This window comes from Schistocerca nitens, chromosome 4, assembly GCF_023898315.1.
Source record: "Schistocerca nitens isolate TAMUIC-IGC-003100 chromosome 4, iqSchNite1.1, whole genome shotgun sequence".
NCBI lineage: Eukaryota > Metazoa > Arthropoda > Insecta > Orthoptera > Acrididae > Schistocerca > Schistocerca nitens.
Window position 1 is genome coordinate 956,323,223 of NC_064617.1, and position 20,412 is coordinate 956,343,634.

The 20,412-nt window shown below is 44.6% G+C and overlaps 1 protein-coding gene across 1 annotated transcript in view; it reads right to left on the reverse strand.

The window, feature by feature from the left end:
• Window positions 1-13,326: 13,326 nt before the first annotated feature.
• LOC126253633 (facilitated trehalose transporter Tret1-2 homolog) overlaps window positions 13,327-20,412 on the reverse strand; it is a 77,474-nt gene continuing 70,388 nt past the window's right edge. Inside the window, exons 6-7 of the mRNA XM_049955118.1 lie at window positions 19,081-19,362; window positions 13,327-13,880 (exon numbers count right to left, since the gene is read on the reverse strand). Coding sequence (XP_049811075.1) covers window positions 13,686-13,880; window positions 19,081-19,362 — 477 coding nt within the window. The 3' untranslated portion in view covers window positions 13,327-13,685. The remainder of the gene's footprint in view (window positions 13,881-19,080; window positions 19,363-20,412) is intronic.

Below are 20,412 nucleotides of genomic sequence, written 5' to 3' on the forward strand. Positions count from 1 at the left end.
AGAGCCGTTGGGTGTACTGCCTTTTCTTATTTGTGCTTGTTGTTTGTATTTGTATGTCTTCCAGCTGATTTTTAAATTAAGGTTGTTTTGCCCTTACGGCGTAAGATCGTTTGGGCCTTTAGCCTAATTTAAAGAACTGTTTTAAGTAACGCATTTGGCCTTTTTTTTAAAAAAAATTAATTTTGTTGAGTCTTAAGTGATGTTCCTTTAGCCGATTTTTAATTTAAGTTGTTTTGCTCTTAAGGTGTCAGATTGTTTGGGCCTTCAGCTTAATTGAAAGGACTGATTTAAGATATGGCCATCTGCGTTTTAAATTCCTGATTTTGGTTTGAGTTTTAAGTTATTGGCTTTTAGCCGATTTCAAATTAAAGTGGTCTTGCCCTTAAGGCATGAGACTGTATGGCGTATTCAGCTAGTAAATTAATGCTGTTTTTTTTTTTTAAATTTCCTTGGCTTTTGTAACGTTGGTCAAATAAATAAAGTTGTATGTTTGAGTGTAACTAACAGCCGCTTGTTTTGGCCCCTTTCCACAATGTAAACTACCTGTCCTTTCCTGCCGGTTTAGCAGGGCGTCTCAGGTGGTTCAACAGAAACACGTGAGATCATCACATAGGCGTCACATTGGCGACGGATGAAGTGGTTTGGTATTTCGGTGGACACCGGTTCGGGAGTCAGCTCTCTGCCGACCTCGTACGCATTGGACACGACAGTGCTGGGCCACTGCAGCTGTTAGCCGTTAATAATTGTAGCATCAGGACACTGGGTCACAAGGAGCTGGTAACTGCTATTGGTTTTGCTACTCTTTTCAAGTGGACGTTAGTAGTGGCAGCCATTTCCCCACACCTTAGAAGCAGATTTCTTTACACATTTTGCGCTGTCGGAGGGTTTGGCTAAGGCCCGGCTGATAAATACACTCCTGGAAATTGAAATAAGAACACCGTGAATTCATTGTCCCAGGAAGGGGAAACTTTATTGACACATTCCTGGGGTCAGATACATCAGATGATCACACTGACAGAACCACAGGCACATAGACACAGGCAACAGAGCATGCACAATGTCGGCACTAGTACAGTGTATATCCACCTTTCGCAGCAATGCAGGCTGCTTTCTCCCATGGAGACGATCGTAGAGATGCTGGATGTAGTCCTGTGGAACGGCTTGCCATGCCATTTCCACCTGGCGCCTCAGTTGGACCAGCGTTCGTGCTGGACGTGCAGACCGCGTGAGACGACGCTTCATCCAGTCCCAAACATGCTCAATGGGGGACAGATCCGGAGATCTTGCTGGCCAGGGTAGTTGACTTACACCTTCTACAGCACGTTGGGTGGCACGGGATACATGCGGACGTGCATTGTCCTGTTGGAACAGCAAGTTCCCTTGCCGGTCTAGGAATGGTAGAACGATGGGTTCGATGACGGTTTGGATGTACCGTGCACTATTCAGTGTCCCCTCGACGATCACCAGTGGTGTACGGCCAGTGTAGGAGATCGCTCCCCACACCATGATGCCGGGTGTTGGCCCTGTGTGCCTCGGTCGTATGCAGTCCTGATTGTGGCGCTCACCTGCACGGCGCCAAACACGCATACGACCATCATTGGCACCAAGGCAGAAGCGACTCTCATCGCTGAAGACGACACGTCTCCATTCGTCCCTCCATTCACGCCTGTCGCGACACCACTGGAGGCGGGCTGCACGATGTTGGGGCGTGAGCGGAAGACGGCCTAACGGTGTGCGGGACCGTAGCCCAGCTTCATGGAGACGGTTGCGAATGGTCCTCGCCGATACCCCAGGAGCAACAGTGTCCCTAATTTGCTGGGAAGTGGCGGTGCGGTCCCCTACGGCACTGCGTAGGATCCTACGGTCTTGGCGTGCATCCGTGCGTCGCTGCGGTCCGGTCCCAGGTCGACGGGCACGTGCACCTTCCGCCGACCACTGGCGACAACATCGATGTACTGTGGAGACCTCACGCCCCACGTGTTGAGCAATTCGGCGGTACGTCCACCCGGCCTCCCGCATGCCCTCTATACGCCCTCGCTCAAAGTCCGTCAACTGCACATACGGTTCACGTCCACGCTGTCGCGGCATGCTACCAGTGTTAAAGACTGCGATGGAGCTCCGTATGCCACGGCAAACTGGCTGACACTGACGGCGGCGGTGCACAAATGCTGCGCAGCTAGCGCCATTCGACGAACAACACCGCGGTTCCTGGTGTGTCCGCTGTGCCGTGCGTGTGATCATTGCTTGTACAGCCCTCTCGCAGTGTCCGGAGCAAGTATGGCGGGTCTGACACACCGGTGTCAATGTGTTCTTTTTTCCATTTCCAGGGGTGTAGATCCAGCAGTAGGGGAGTCAGTTGCATTTTAAAGTCCTGCAGCCAGTAGGATATGTTCGGTCAGCAGTACACGAGGGCTATTCGGAAAAGTAAGGTCCGATCGGTCGCGTAATCGTAACCACTGTGGAAATGAAAAATCTTTGATTTGCAATAATTAGCTGCACCTTCAAGCTACGTCTCTACATAATCGCCGTTCCGACTTAGACACTTGTCGTAGCGATGTACCTACTTTCCAATACCCCCGTCGCAGAAGGCAGCCGCCTGTGATTTCTGCCAATTCACTGCACTGGTCTACAACTCTTTGTCTGTGTTAAAGTGTTGTCATCATAGCTAGTGGTCATGTTAGCAGAGGTGAAACGCAGGGGGAGCCAGTTACGTGCTGTAGTTTGTGTGATTGAACATTTCCCATTGAAAACGCTGTAGGGCATCTCCATTGCCCCAGCAGAGCGTGGGTGGGAATCGCCATGAAGAAGAAAACGCGTGACAGTTTTGTTATGTGGGCTGCATAACATCAGACGAAATCTCTCACCAGCTCCTCATACTTGGCGGGAGACACTATTTTCTAGGCACCTTTACGTGCTCATTGTGCGTTCAGAACTGAAAAGAGCAACACGATGCCATCGACGGGCGTACTAGAGACACTGGCCAACACATATGTGCATTGCTCACCGGATTTTCACTGTGGGTTCTATTTCACAAGTTATCAGAACTTACTTTCCGAATAGCCCTCATACATCAGTAACTTGTTCTGCCGCACTGTGTAAAGCATGAGACGTTACACTACATCCGAGGGGAACTGAATAAGTAATACAACACAATTCCTTTTCTGGCTTCTTTTCTTTGAAAAAATGCAGAATTTGCTAAGGGACATCGTGGAATATTCCTGCTTCAACTCCTATAGTTTCATGCGGTTCCGATTGGTGGAGGCGCTGTACATTGTCTTCAATGGCGTCTGTAATGAAGGTGTCTTCCAAGCAGAGAGCTGTCACTGAGTTTCTTTTGGAGGAAAACCGGAGCATCGCAAATAGTCATAGGTGATTGCAGAATGTCTGAGGTGACCTGGCAGTGAACAAAACCGTGGTGAGTTGTTGGGCGAGGCGTCTATCATCATCACAACAAGACTGTAAAACCTGCCAGATCTCCAAAGTGCTGGCCAACCATGCACAGCTGTGACTCCCGCAGTGTTGGAACGTATGGACACTCTCATTAGAGATGGTTGACGGACCACAATCAAACACCTCGCTGCACAACTGAATGTCTCTGTTGGTAGTACTGACACACTCGCAGTTTGGGTACTCAGAGGTGTGTGCCTGCTGGATTCCTCACCAGCTAATGGAAGACCATTACGAGCAATGAAGGTCCATCTGTAGGGGAGCAGTGCATGGATGACGGGGAGGTTATTGATGTAGCAAGACGTTGGCTCTGGCGTTGACCAGTAGAATGGTAGGCCTTCCCAGTAAGGTGGCATAACGTCGTCACATTGAACAGAGATTTTGTTGAAAATTAGGGTTTTGTAGCCAAAAGAGTGGGGAATGATATGGTGTATTGGAGCCCTGAATAAAACCAAAATGAGAAAAAATGGTTGCTTTACCTTATGAACCCCTCTCGTACATACAATCCCAGGACTGCCACTGGTGTGGCGCATCCACAGAAACGCGCCAGATACGCGATGGAAATTAAAACAGTCGTTGAAGAGATCTTTCATTCTGGCATCATAAGGCATTCTGACAGTGCCTGAGCCTCTCCACTACATGTGGTCAGAAAGAAATATGGTACATGACAGTGATTACCGGAGGATTAAATGCCAGGACTATTCCATATATTCAAGAGTTTACATATGCTTTGACCGGTGAAAGAGATTTTGCAGTTCTGGATTGACGCAAGGCCTACAGTCATATTCCTGTAGCACCTTTCAGTGGTCCAAAGGTAGCAGTGATCACGCCTTCCCCCCTTTTCGAGTTCTTGCGGATGCGTTTCGGACTTAAAAACGTAGCTCAGATCTGAAAAATCTTCATTGACGAAGTTCTGCATGGATTGCCATTTTGTTTTGCGTATCTCGACGAGATTTTGGTATATTCTACTGATGCACAATCCCATGTCAGGCATGTGGTCGAAGTTCGACAAAGGTTACAAGACTCTTGTGTGGTACTAAATGACAACAATAAAATAAAGTGACCTTCCTCTGTGATAGAGTTTTACGTGATGGAATTGCCCCACTACTGAAAAAGCTGGCTTTGTTACGAGAGCTCTCACGTCCGAGGAATTACTGACAACTATAGCGACTGTTAGACATGGTGAATTTTTATCGCCGTCAGTTACCAGCAACAGCGGCTATTGAGACACCTCTTGTGGACTCTATTGCTGGTCACTGCAGTAATGGGAATTGTTTTCTGAATTGGACTTCGGAACTGACAAGGCCTTTCGCGCTTTGCATGAACAGTCTTGAATAAGCAGTTTCATTTGTCCACCCAGTTCACCGCTCCGTTAGCTAGGGTGGTTGATGCCAGTCATACTGCAATTAGGGCGGTGCTACACCAGAAAGTGGACGACTGTTGGCAGCTGTTAAGTTTTTTTTCAAAGAAGCTACTGACATGCCAAACGAACTGGAGTGCCTACAATAGGGAAGTGTTGGAATTTGTGAGAGCGTGAAGTATTTCCACCCTCACGTCGAAGCCGATCCAATGACGATTTACACAGACAACAATCTGATTGTATCCGCATTACAGAATGCCAGCAATAAATCTTCACCTCGACTGTTCAGGTACTTCGAGTATGTTTGTAAGTACACGATGGATATTCGACGTATTCGAGATGCTGAAGACACGGTAGCCAAGCCTCACCTATGCGTGTGGTGTGGTCGCGATCCTGAAGTATGACGACCTCGCCGAGGCACAGATGACAGATCATCAGCTACAGGACTTATTGATGGATCAGTCATCGATTCTGTGATTCCAGCAGGTCGAGGCACCAGACTGCGGCGTCAAGATATGGTGCGACATCTCTTAGCATGTGCTGCGGCCCTGTATCGGAGCGCAATTTCACAATATAGTGTTTGACAGCGTACACAATCTGGCACACGCAAGCCGGCCGGTGTGGCCGAGCGGTTCTAGGCGCTACAGTCTGGAACCGCACGACCGCTACGGTCGTAGGTTCGAATCCTGCCTCGGGCATGGATGTGTGTGACGTCCTTAGGTTAGTTAGGGTTTAAGTAGTCGTAAGTTCTAGGGGACTAATGACCTCAGCAGTTAAGTCCCATAGTGCTCAGAGCCATTTTGAACCTGGCACACGCAGAGGCAAACACCTCTGTCAAGAGGATCATGGAGCATGTCGCATGGCCATTGCTTACGAATTACGCTAGCAACTTCACACCTGCCGCCACTGTCCATAATGTAAGGTGGAACCTCATGTTCTGACTGAAGTTGGGCATTTTTCCGCTCTGCCAGCGAGATTTGAACGTATCCTCCTTGACATCTTGGGACCCATACTGCTTTCTGATGGTGACAGATACTTGCTCAGGTCAGTGGATATATGCACAATGTGGGCTGAGGCCATAGCAATACTGGACATATCAGCCAAGACAGTTGCACAGTCAGTCGTCACACACTGGTTGTCCTCGCACATAATGACAGACCAGGGTATGCAGTCTGAATCCACCATTTTCAGCGATATGGCTAAACTGTGCAGATTCCAGCACCACATTAAGTACCCCAGTGGAGTCTTCCACCTTTGCACCCGTACTGGACCAAACAGATGTAGACCTGTTGCTACAGAGGATTTTGGATCACATGGGAAAGACTCGACAAGCATTGGCTACGCATGACACACCACACCCTGTTGTCTTTCACAAGGTTTTAAGCGATTGTTCACATGTCATGCTGCACAGTGATTCTGCCAGGAGACCTCTTGTCATTTTTATCCATCTGTATGTTTGTTTGTCTGTCCATCTGTTAACACTATTTCTGTCTGGAGCAGGTTGGCGTATCAAGTTCAGATTGATGTCACATACTGAGGTGTATGGTCTCTTGCAGGTGTAAATATCCAAATCAGCGCACACTTCGCTGCAGAGTAAAAACCTCATTCTGGTAATTACAATCTAGTTTATTGCTCACATTGCATATTTGAAATCTGTGAGTATGGGATCGCATCAGTGCACCATACAAGTGCATTCTGGAGAATCTGCCAACGATTGCAGACTGGATGCAATTGTGTAATGAAATGTAAAGTGCAGTGTATATGACAATGGCTCTGCATATATGGAATTATATGGCATCCCTTTTTAAATTGTATATACTCTCTACTGACTACACCGTTAGTAGAGAAGTCCCTTCATAATTCTCCATTGCAGCTATACCTTCTCATAAAGAGCCGGAGAGTCCACGACCTCCGATTCCATTGAAGCGAAAGGGATATCGCCTGAAAGAAGCAGGTTACTGGTATTCAGATCAACAACCGCGATATGTGACGGACCGCATATCTACAACGACGACCTCGCCGTGTACAGGTGCTCTAGTACAAACAGAGACTGACACTGCTCTTGCAACGCAAGGGGAGTGCTGTATAAGGCTCTAGGTACAGCTCATTTAGGATTGGATTGGATTGTTTAGGGGAGAAGACCAGACAGCGAGGTCATCGGTCTTATCGGATTAGGGAAGGACGGGGAAGGAAGTTGGCAGTGGCCTTTCAAAGGAACCATCCCGGCATTTGCCTGGAGCGATTTAGGGAAATCACAGAAAACCTAAATCAGGATGGCCGGACGCGGGATTGAACTGTCGTCCTCCCGAATGCGAGTCCAGTGTGCTAACCACTGCGCCACCTCGCTCGGTAGCTCATTTAGGAGGATCAGGCTGAATTAAGCCTCCTCCCCCCCAAAACCCGAACCTGTCACAGACAGTATCCGAAGAAAGAGTGCAAAGAAGCGACCAGGAAATGTGTAGAATGACTTTCTCAGTGAATACAGAGAATTCATATTGGCTTGAAAAATGTTTATTATCTCACCAACACTTCTGCCAGAAAATTATCAAAGTAATAAAGCCGGCCGGTGTGGCCGTGCGGTTAAAGGCGCTTCAGTCTGGAACCGCGTGACCGCTACGGTCGCAGGTTCGAATCCTGCCTCGGGCATGGATGTGTGTGATGTCCTTAGGTTAGTTAGGTTTAATTAGTTCTAAGTTCTAGGCGACTGATGACGTCAGAAGTTGAGTCGCATAGTGCTCAGAGCCATTTGAACCATTTGAAAGTAATAAAAGTGCTTTTGTAACAGAAATTTCTGTGTCTAGAAGTAGTCCTAAGAAAAATAATCAAAACTTAAATTGAGAGCTTTCCTAACTTCAAGCCAGACACACTCCCAAACTCCAATTTCAACCAATAATAATGGAAGAACATTGAAAGTCTGTAGCTTCTGTGTCTCTAACAGTGAAAGAAAAAATAAACACAGCCCACGATAGACTAAAACGTCACTCCAGATACCTTTGATGTGATAGATGTGGACTCAGCCTTGTCACACATAAAACTCTCTCTCTGGTCTGGTTTGCAGTCTTTATAAACGTTTACTGACAGTTATAGTTTCTTTTGCCACAATATAAATGAGCTGATTCTTCTGGAGACCATTCTGGAATGCATTGCAGCCTTCTGAATTTACAGTATTAGGATTTCTGTGATATGCACACCATGGAATGAGCTTGAAAATTATACATAAAAATAAACTGCTATCCAGCTAGGGTGTTTTATAGCACAGTATAATTTTTTTATAGTTAGACCATCATCTGTTGGTGAAGCCGACTGTGCTGTATTGAACTTGGCAAAATAATTATGAAAATTTCTCTTCATAATAATCACTATAAATAAAATGCAATGAACTTTCAGTGTTTAGCTCTTGACCCCTTCAAAATGATACACAAAATTATTTCATAGTCCATATCCACTGACGTTGTCAGAATTAAGCTAGTTGTAGACAGAACTTAATAATGAGAGCACAAAATTAACTAAGAAAAATTGATAGATAATGTCACACTTCTCTTCACGAATTTTATTTGGAAGTAGGGTTAAGCTTCTAGCTCTAAAACGTAGCTGTTCTAAATATTTGAGAAAATACCTAGATAGATTATATATTTTCTGTTCAATTTTAAGATGACATGACTTTCAAACTCGTTTTCTTTTTCCAGTTCGTAAAGGTACATTGAGTTGTTATGATTTGCTTTTTCACTAGGTTAGTGTTAGGAAGCATAAGATCCGAAGAATATTTTCCTTTCCTTATGTTTATGAAGAATGAAATGAATGGACCACAGAGTCCACAAATGTTAATAAGTACTTGTAATACTTTCTGTGTTAATAAAGGAAGGTGCAGCATAATTTTTTCTTTTGCCAGCAAACAGATTCCTTGGTGTTTCGTATTGTCTTGTTTTTCAGCTTTCCCTATGTGAGCATTTATCTTGTTAGCTCTTAAGAACCATGAATATCTTAATGTATATTTAGATTAATACCTTTCAAATTTATTTATTTAACAACCCAAACACATCCCTTTGTATTGACCTCATATAATTACCAGATTTGTTAGCTGTTTGTTAAAGAAATGCAGAAGTGGTGGTATGGAGCTGTCCACCATTGATGTGATCGAAAGACTGATTAGAAAATTTTCAGATCTTTCCTTTTGCACCAGTGAACCTGTAATCTCTCAGAAAAGAAGTCCAACACTCAATTAACCATAAAGAATAACTTGATTGACCAATTCCGTTATGCACTCACCTTTTCGAAATTATATTAGGCCATATCTGTAACTTCTCACTTCTCTCCATCACCAGTCTTGAGAAATAGGAAATCACAACAAGAATCAACAAGCACTGCTCAGCTAATTTCAGTTAAAAATACTGAGTTGACTTCCTGCTGGGACGTGGTAGGTGATTACAACTACTTTCTTTACATTCTTTATTTTCCTTCCACCTTCACAAGCAGACAAGGTAGTAGTTACAACTCAGAAGGCAAGGATATGAACTGTCAATCCAGCCATCAATATTTAGATCTTCTGTGATTTTCTAAATCAGTTCAGGCGAATTTCAAGATGATGCCTACAAAAGACCATGACTGATTCCTTACTCTATTTTCGTCTTATTCGAGATGCCTCATTTCTAATATCTTAATTGTCAATACACCATTAAAATTTCATCTTATTTTCACATGTAGACTTCTGCTGTCCTGTAAAACTCTAGCTATCTTATTTACTTTCACATAATCTTGATTCTATTCTTTTACTAAGCTTTGAGTAATTGTCCTTTGTATTGTTTTCCTTTGTGTACTCTCACCCACCTGACTTTACTTCCTCATTTAACTTGTCATTTTCACTTACTCACAGTGGCATTTCATCTTTCTTTTCTCAAACTCCATTCTTTCTAGGACCATATATCTCGTAGTTTCTATTTGTGTAACTCTTGTCCAATCTGACTTTACTGCTATGCACGCCATAGTCATTCCATTTCCACGAGAAAGTACTCGCAGCTCTCTGTTTCATGTGTTGTAACATATTTTGTTCATTGTGATCACAACCACCATCATATAACATTCACTGCTGGTTAAAGGTTTCTCCAGGTTTCTCCAAACCTTTTTGTCTTCAGGTACGTGGCTTTATGTTATTTCTGCTTTTTTGTAGGCTCATGTAACCAATTTCAAGTAGTTCTCCTTCTTAGTCTTCTATTATCTCTTTGAATCTAATCAAATATATCTTTGTCCCATGTACTGCCCTTTTGCCTGACTGCATATCAATTTCCTTTCATGAGTCATAATTAAGTCTTCAGATACACTTTATTCCCAGATGTATTTATTGGTTTCCTTGTCCCTTCCAGTATATCCCATCGTGCTTTGTTCTAATGTTCAATGGGAAACCGTTAGTTTTCCAATGGTTTCAACATGAAGTACATACCACACTGCCACAAATAAAAATATAAAATGTAGCTTGAGTGTTAACTTCCCTTCATAGATAAAATGGGAGCTTAATTTTGAAAACTTTGTTTAGTTTATCAAATTAATTCAGATCTTTTTTAATCTTCTGTTATTTATTTTTGCTGTCTATTTAGTTGTCTCTTTTAACTACTCTAAATGCAAAAACTAATGAACTTGTTCTATCATTGCATTGTCATAATTAATATTTCAGTACTTAAGTTCTGTCTTCAAAATACCTCTATGAAACTATTTGATTAATTGTTGAGGTTTTTTGCACTGAGGCAAACAACATAATGTTAACCATACACTGCAAGATGTTCAAGTAAGATCTATTAACACGTAATTGCTCTTTTCCTTAGTTTAAGAATCTGAAAACTTTGTCTGCAATTTCTGACATTAGTCCTGGTGATATGAAAGCACCTTATGTGACCTTCCTTAACTTCTGTATTGATGAAGTGTAATGGAATGTGCATGTGTATATCTTCTTCATTGTACTAATACTGAATGAATCAATGCCTTGGTTTTCAAGACCATGTAGTAAAGAATAAGTTGTAACTGTGTAAAAGGCTTTCTTGAAGTCTGTGAATCCTAGGACAGAAGTTATTTATATTGATTGTTCTATTCTTCAGGATAACTCACAGTTTGTGAAGTAGCATAATTCCAGAAGTGTTCCAGTGTTACTGAGCAATCTTAAGGCAAAAACGTTTTGTGAATAACTGTGTAGGTTCCTTTTGTTAAATTTTTCATCCAGCTGTAATAATTACTGTTGAATCACCATCATATCCTAGTGCCTTTCTTTTCTTCATACCCTGAATGGCTTTGTATACTTCATCTGGCATTAGTTTTGGAATGCCATTGTTTTTATCTGTTATATCTATCTCTTAAACTATACAAAAATTTAAAGAACTCTTAGAATGCCTGCACAGTTTTCATCTTATTGTTAGTTATTCTGTCATTTTCAATCTTATTTGATGAAATGTAGTGACTACCCAACATGAATTTCAATAGTTTACCAACAGTCTAAGAATGTCTCAAACTACTTGTAAGGTACAATACTATTATAGAACAGTCAGCTGCGTTTCTTTTGGATGTAAGATATGTATTTTTGTTGTTTATTTTGATTTAAATGTTCTTGTAAAAAAATATAAAGCTGTCTTCAAGTCAGCAACACCAAAGAATAGAGATGGGTTAATGTACTGACTATTTTATTTAGTGACACTAAGTTTATAAGTCAACATATAAGACAAGGCACTTCCTAAGAGATTTTTGGTATCTATCAGTGATTGATCAGGATTTTTATGGTGTTACAACGACGAATTAAAATCACTATTATTCTATTTGTGTAAATAATACTTTCTAAGAATCTGAAAGCTAGACTAACACTTTGCTTTACATATACCTTTCAAGAACAGCAAGGAAAAATTAAGAAACCATTGATAAGAATCAAAGTTATACCTAAATTTATTCCACTACTGTTATTTTCATTAGAACAGCCACCATAGCAATGTATAGGATTTATTTGATGATATTTCAATTTTATTCTACGTTTTTCCCATATTACAGCTCATACTACATTTTTATCAAGAGATATAAAACCTTTAGATAAACAGCCCTTTATCATACTGCAACATGCTTCCACACACTGCAAGACAGCACCATGTTTCAGAGAAAGTCTGAATAGCAATGACTGTAAAAGAAATTAGTAGCTAACCCATCAACTAAACTAGCATTTTTGAATTTAGAGCCATAATAAAAGTTTATGAAACATTATTTCCACTAGGAGTACAAAAAAGTAATATTTTGGTAATTATTGATCTTTGGAACTACAGAAAAACTGACATGGTTGGTAGGAAAAAGTGCTAACACTCAGTTTAGTTAGGATTATCTTTAACACATCATCTGGTGCGTTTTAAATGTGCTGTATGCTGATAACAGTTAGTTCCATAGGTACTGCTAGAAAACGCTGTCTACTACATACATTGTGTTGTCTTATTTTATTTATACCCTTGTCTTTGAATTTAAGGGGGGGTAGGACGTCAAACAGGCCGACGTGGAGCAGGAGAGGCACCACAGGACATTTTAATTTCCACTGTCTATACTTTTACAAATAAATTCATAAAACTTTAACAGCATGACCAGGAATGATTCAGGATTCATACTCACAGCAGTGAAAGCTCAAAAACGTAACAAAACACATTTTTTTACATGTAAAATTTCATCATTTTTTCACTTACTACTGGCTGCATTTGTTGCTATAGGCACACTTTTCTTCCTAAGTAAGAGAGATTCTTCAATGACTTTTGCACAGCATACAAACGATAGTTTCAGGTGTATGAAACTCTAGAAGTTATTTAATTTATGAAAAAATAAATGAACTGTTACATTTTAAACTTCATGTTTAGAAAAAATTCAAGTTTTATAGTTAATTATCTCAATTTTTTCCACAGTTTTTTAATAGATTTGGAAAACTCTAGAGTTTCATACACCTGTAACTACTGTTTGTATTCTATGAAAAATTCATCAAAGAATCTCTCTTACTTAGGAAGAAAAGTGTACCTATAGTAACAAATGCAGCCAGCAATAAGTGGAAAAATGATGAAATTTCGCATGTAAAAAAAGGTATTTTGCTACGTTTTTGAACTTCCACTGCGATGAGTGTGAGTCCTCAAGCCTTCCTGGTCATGGTGACGAAGTTTAATGAATTTATTTGGAAACGCATGGACAGTAGAAATTAAAATGTGGTGACTCTCCCGCTCCAAGTTGGCCCGTTTGACGTCCTACCCCCCTTAATCTAACATATCAAATGAAGTTACTTGAAAAACGCTTTTGTGGGTTAGCAGTTTCTTTTCCAATCCCTTCAGTTAAAGGGAGTGAAACAGCAAGACGTCATGGCCACTCACCTTTTGAAGTCACTGAAAAGTCCAATGTTCATGTTGCTTCAAATGCATATCATCAATTTTTACACCTCGCTTTGTTTTGTTTCTAGGTCCTTCAAAGTTTGAGGACGATGCCTCCAGCTGAGAGTGCTGTTTCTGTTCCATCTTTTACAAAAAGATAACAATCTGTTTACTTAATTAAAATTGTTTTATTAAAAAATGTTGTATGTAGTAAAAACAACAAATAAGAAACAAACATATATCGATCAATGTGTCCAAGGTAGACAGTCAACATAGACAACATTATCTAAAGAAGGAACTAGTTTACATTACAGTGCTATCAGTCAGGTAGGAACTCCAGCGACAGGGAGTGTATTTTGTTGCAGTTGTTATTTGAGTGACGCCGAGCGACAGCAGAGAAACTGCACAGAGGAGCTCAACGATGGGCTGCGTCACGCCGGGACGCACCCTATGCAGCGGCGGGCCGCGTCCTCAGTCTTGAGAGTGAGTGGGTTGGCTGCCCTGGTGGCGTGGCACTGCACGGGGAATCACACGGCCTCCACGGCGTCGGGCAGCCCCGCCAGGCGGCGCTGGATCTCCGGCAGCGAGCGGCCGCGCGTCTCGGGCACCAGCAGCGCCACGAATGCAGCCGCAGCCGCGCAGCTGCCGGCGAACACCCAGAAGGCTCCCGAAAGGCCCAGTGCAGCTTCCATGTTCACGAACACCTTCGTCACTGTAAACGCCTGCAACACAGAAGAAATGCCAAAATGATCAGTAGGCGCAAAACAAAGCTATCTGTTTTGAGACTAACTGCTTCGCGGCGAATCTACAGTTCAGTGTCCTTTGTTTTGTTGCCTATCGTATTGTGAAGAATGTAACCATTTCTGACCAGCAGCATGGTGTAAGTAGCGTCACTCCACCTCACATTCGCTCGGTTATGGACAACAACAGAGAAGGATCAGTCTCTTTCTATGCATAATATCATTCAGCAGGGTTCTACAACCTGACTGAAATCCCGTTATGTGTGGCTGGTCCCGGCGGAGGTTCGACTCCTCCCTCGGGCATGGGTGTGTGTGTTTGTCCTTAGGATAGTTCAGGTTAAGTAGTGTGTAATCTTAGGGACTGATGACCTTAGCAGTTGAGTCCCATGAGATTTCACACACATTTGAACAAATCTCATCAACATGGATAACCGTCACGTGCCTATAGTAAGAGCCAATCCTGTCTCTGCCCAACTACCAGACTCCCAGCTTCAATCTCCTTCATATCTAAAACTAGACTCCTCCCGACCAGGTCATGAAGGCGCAACAGTGCCAGCCGGCCACCATGTCATCCTTAGCCCATAGGCATTACTGGATTCGGATAGAGATGGGCACGTGGTCAGCACACCACTCTCCCAGCCGAATGTCAGTTTACGAGACCGGAGTTGTTACTTCTCAATCAAGTAACTGCTCAGTTGACCTCACAAGGGCTCTTGTTCATATCACCTGGTGCAAACTGAATCAGTTCGGATGTGGGACAGGGGTAACAGCTGCTACTCTCCACATATGTCTATGGCGAGACTCTCCAAGTTGGGACTGCAGCAACATGGCGCAGAAGGTGCCACTCTTTGTTGTAATTTATTATTTGTAATCCATTATGTAAATACCTCCAAGAGTCCCTATCGTAAATCAGGAATATACAAACTCAAATGTAATACATGCCCAAAATTCTACATTTGACAGACAGGCAGAAGTTTTGAAATTAGATACAAAGACCATATTGATGCTCTAAGACTTGGTAACTTGAACAAATCAGCATTTGCAGCCCATATTGCTGAAGAAAACGATTCAGTGGGAAACATTGAGGACAACTTAAAAATTTTGCATCTAGCAGGAAAAGGAGCCACTATGAATATATTAGAAGAATTAGAAATACGCACGCACAAAAACAGCACCACAGACTATATCCTTAATGAACAAACAGAGTTAGCTAACACCCCTGAAAAATTTCCAAAAATTACTTTCCAGCCTCCAAAGCAAATAATATTAATACACCTATCTGCAGATCAAGTAGCAAATTTATATGTTACTATAATTCTCATGATGCCAAATGTAATTAAATAATATACTATTTTACCTATACAGTTCTAAATGTATATAAAAAACTTTATATAATTAATTTAGCAATATCAACTCAAAAATTCAATGTCTCTGTACTAATGTAAAAGGCATTAGTTGTGTAAATGAATATATGATCCTTTCCAAACATAGGACATCATCGTCAAATGCTACGATATATCATAGCACCTGTGATACTCATATGTTTGTAAGCTCTTTGCATGTATCAAAACATGTGGTGCGTGGTTGAAATGATCTCAGCGACAAATCTAAAGTGTACAGTGAGAACTATTTACGTGTGCAACAACGAGGATGCAGTGGGAATGCATTTACATCTGTTGGACGAACACTCGAAACCGACGGTTCACGACAATTAATATGTAAAAACACACCAAATGTCATAAAGAATGCATGTAAACCGTCTGAGGATGAATCACAACGATTCGAAACCGGTAATGGTTTCCTCTGAATAAAGGAACGGAAAGTAAATTTGTGGCTGGTTGCTGTCCTAACACCATCAACATTAGTTAATGACTTCTTTTCCCGCTAGTTACGATAATCGGAACATACAGAATGACTATGGCAACTCATAATTAAGATATCATATGGACTACCCTCCACGGGGATCCTGAACTAATCTGCCACGTTGTACTATCGTGCGCCGCCATTAGACAGTATCTCTCGCAATCGTTCTGAGTTATGTGTTTGGTGTCTTGAGTTGTGTATGATTACTTACCTGTGTGATTTTCTCTCGAGTAGATCAAGTGTTTTCTACTGTTTCACTAATAACCATCTCGTATTGTGACATTTTTCCACCTATTTCCGTCCCTGCCTTTCCTTTTCCAATCGTGCGACTTCATAATTAATGTATTTGTGGGTGTTTTATCAATATACAGACACACTGATCATCACAAAAAGGGTTGCACCCAGAAGGCCAAGGCGGATTGCAATCGTTGTTGGCAGGCAGGTAGATGCTACCATGTATGCAAAATGATTACACTTTCAGCTTCCAACAACCAAAGTTTATTGCACTACATGGCCCCAGAAAGTACAGGTTAATACGTGTCCCTTAGCTTGTGAATACGAGTGTCGAGAAGTTGTGGCATGGACTTGTACAGGTATCGGATGCACTCCTGAGGTACTGCATCCCAAGTCGCTTACACCTGAGCGCTTAGTTCCTGTAAATTGTTGAATGGAGCTGGAGTCATGATGTCTTGCTCCATGGCTCAGTAGACATTCTCGAGCAGTGTGAGACTGGGCTATGTGGTTGGCCATGGAGGAGTATTCACAAAGGCAAGGTACATTCGGGAGGTGGCAGCAGATGAGGATAAGTGTTGTTCAGTTGAAATAGGCACAGGCGTGGTCGTTTATGAACGGTGGAGCCATCAGTTGTGCCCTCCATGTGCTGCTGTCCTGTTGTCACAGAGGCTGTTAGGAACACTGGTGTTGAAGAGACACCATAGGATATCGCTCCCCACACTATCATACTAGGATGGTGGTATTTGTGATGGGAAACCGTAAGCCACAGCTCATAGCGCTCTCCATTGCACCTGCGGACATGGACCCAGAGCTCATCGCCTCGAAGGCTCTAAAAATGACTCAGTGACTGTCTGCAGGGCTCCATATCCATCATTGCTGACATAGGTGAGTCGGGTGTAACGCTGCTTGGCTGTGAGTGGCATGCTTCATAATGGTCAGTGTGTGGTCAGACCTGCAACAGCTTGCCAATGGTACAAGCAGATATGGAATGTTGAACAGAACACAGGTCACTGAATGGCCCCTATCTTTGTTCTTGGATCCGTTGATGCATGGTGGACAATCTGTCAGCCCTCCCTTCATGTGGTGTGTTTCAGACTTTCAGATGCTGTACATTGTTCATGCACGCCTTCCTTTATTTCTGTCAACAGTTGACAAAGGTGGTCTCTGTACAACTGGTGCAGCATGCAATATTAAGACAGGACTACAGAGCCTCTCACAGCCCCATGGTGTGGCTCCTCTCGAACTCGTCTAACAAGGCAGTCCACGTGTCAACTGCGCATTCAGTTGATGCTCTAATGACACTACCAACTATAGTACGGGCTGACATGGTCATTTGGGACCATCTTATATCAGCCAATGGGCATGACTGAGTCAAGCCTAAGCTTCCCAGTTGTGCGGCCGACTGTGCAAACTTAATTGTTGGCATAGACGATGCTGTACAACATACCCACCCAGTCTGCAGTGGATTGGTCGAATCCTCCTCGGCGCAGAATCTTTTATGAGGATTAGTGTACCTCATTGAGTCTGTACTCTACTCTTATTTAAGTCAGGTGTTCTGTCCCCTTCAGCCCTTAACCTTTACTCATCCTTGATCTACTTCACTATGACTGTGAAGTCAAGGTGGAGATGAGTTCGATACTCTAGTACCTCCTGCCGCGGAAGTCGAACACGCGCCAGAACAAATGGACGTGGCCAGCCCATAGAGGGCTCCGCGTCTGCGGCTGCTCTTCCGCGCAGCGGCTCTCGCGCAGCGAGGGCGCCACCGCTACACCATGTGCAGACCGCGGCCAATAGCCGCTCCCTCCGGTTTCGTATATAGGGACCCGCTCTGCCCTAGTCCCACCGCCCGGTCTCCATCTGTCCACCCTCCTTACCCTCTCCCAAGGTGGCTTCCGCCAGCTCCCTCTCCCTGATGATGTCCTCGTCCCCTCCATCTACCCCTCCTATCAACTTTGACCCTGCCCCGCCCCCCACTTCCCGTGTCCTTTCCTTTCGGCACCCTCCCTCCCTTCTCTTCTCTTCCCTTCTTCTTCCATCTCCCCGTCCCCTCCCTTCCCCCTCTTCCCCCGGGCTTCCTCTCCCCCTTCCTCCCTCCCCCCTATCTCCCCTGCCCGTGGCATCTCTGCTCTCCCCTCTCGCTCTCCCACTCCCCTTCCTCCTCCTCCTCTCTTGGCAGGTCCCCGGACTCGCACACGCATAGTGAACATTCGCGCGCCGGAGAACGTCGCCTTCTGTGTCTCGTGTGTGTGACGTCGTATAGTGTTTTTGGTGTCCGCCGTCCCACTACTACGTTCACTTGTGCCGTCGGATTCATCAGTGTTTTGTGCGCCGTGCCAACGTGTTTTCAGTGTTGTTATCGTCACATGTGAACGACTCCGTGTTTTTTGTGACCTCTCTCTTTTGCCCGTCATTTTGTTCATTGTCATTCACCATTTTTTATACTCTTGTAAAACGCTATGGCTGAAGAGCGGCGTAGTGTGCCGCTGCCAGCCTACCTGATTTGTACAGGTTTTAAAATAACAATAAAGTAAAAAAAAAAAAACCTAGTCCAGGCAGTCTGGTACTCGCTCTGGATTGCGTCTCTATCTCGGCGGTACTGCGTTCTGGTCGTAGCTCGTTGTTGGCATTTGCCTGGCTCTAGTTCCCAGTGGTTTTACTGTTGGTGTTTGGTGTTGTGATTTCTACAAGCCTCCATTGTTTATCTATTCCTTGTTGTGTCGGTCATAGTCGGTCGTTGTCGGTTGTTGTCAGTTGTCGTTGGTCTGTCGTCCGACTCGTCCTTGTGTTTACCCGGTGGTGCGTTCTCCACCTCCGGCGGCTTCCCCGCCTGGCGGCTCCGATGCCGCAGCCCAAGGCGTTCCCGAGGTTGGTTTTGGTTACTACAGATACTTCAAGATCAGGTCAGATGATATAGTCGGGTGGTCGCCTAACAGTTGGGAAGCGCTGTTTCACCTGTTCATGAGTTCAGATGGATATAGGTTGCAGTAGTTACGCTGAATCGAGTACTGTGCAGAGCTACACCGTATTATTCTTCAGAGTGAAGACCACACCAGCGAGAACAACATCAACAGCGGGGACAGCTCACCTGGAGCCAGTTGACAGTAGCGCAGATGGCGGCGGCCGTGGGCTTGTTGTCCGGGGTGAAGAGCTCGCCGAGCAGGAGCCAGGGCACGGGGCCGAAGCCCAGCGAGAAGGCGACGATGAAGAGCGCGACGGCGGCCAGCGGCAGCCAGGTGACCGCCAGCAGGCCCGACACCTGCGCCGCCAGCAGCCCCAGGCAGGCCGACATCACGGCGGCCGACACCAGCAGCAGCGCGCGACGCCCCAGCCGGTCCACCAGCGCCGCCGACACCGCGGTCGCCGCCAGCTGCGCAACGCACGACAGTTACTCCGAAGCTTCGACACGTGCTGCTGGACGCGGGCCAGTACGACACACGTTCAGAAAGTAAGTGTACTAGACTTCTGTTACACTCCTGGAAATTGAAATAAGAACACCGTGAATTCATTGTCCCAGGAAGGGGAAACTTTATTGACACATTCCTGGGGTCAGATACATCACATGATCACACTGACAGAACCACAGGCACATAGACACAGGCAACAGAGCATGCACAATGTCGGCACTAGTACAGTGTATATCCACCTTTCGCAGCAATGCAGGCTGCTATTCTCCCATGGGGACGATCGTAGAGATGCTGGATGTAGTCCTGTGGAACGGCTTGCCATGCCATTTCCACCTGGCGCCTCAGTTGGACCAGCGTTCGTGCTGGACGTGCAGACCGCGTGAAACGACGCTTCATCCAGTTCCAAACATGCTCAATGGGGGACAGATCCGGAGATCTTGCTGGCCAGGGTAGTTGACTTACACCTTCTAGAGCACGTTGGGTGGCACGGGATACATGCGGACGTGCATTGTCCTGTTGGAACAGCAAGTTCCCTTGCCGGTCTAGGAATGGTAGAACGATGGGTTCGATGACGGTTTGGAGGTACCGTGCACTATTCAGTGTCCCCTCGACGATCACCAGTGGTGTACGGCCAGTGTAGGAGATCGCTCCCCACACCATGATGCCGGGTGTTGGCCCTGTGTGCCTCGGTCGTATGCAGTCCTGATTGTGGCGCTCACCTGCACGGCGCCAAACACGCATACGACCATCATTGGCACCAAGGCAGAAGCGACTCTCATCGCTGAAGACGACACGTCTCCATTCGTCCCTCCATTCACGCCTGTCGCGACACCACTGGAGGCGGGCTGCACGATGTTGGGGCGTGAGCGGAAGACGGCCTAACGGTGTGCGGGACCGTAGCCCAGCTTCATGGAGACGGTTGCGAATGGTCCTCGCCGATACCCCAGGAGCAACAGTGTCCCTAATTTGCTGGGAAGTGGCGGTGCGGTCCCCTACGGCACTGCGTAGGATCC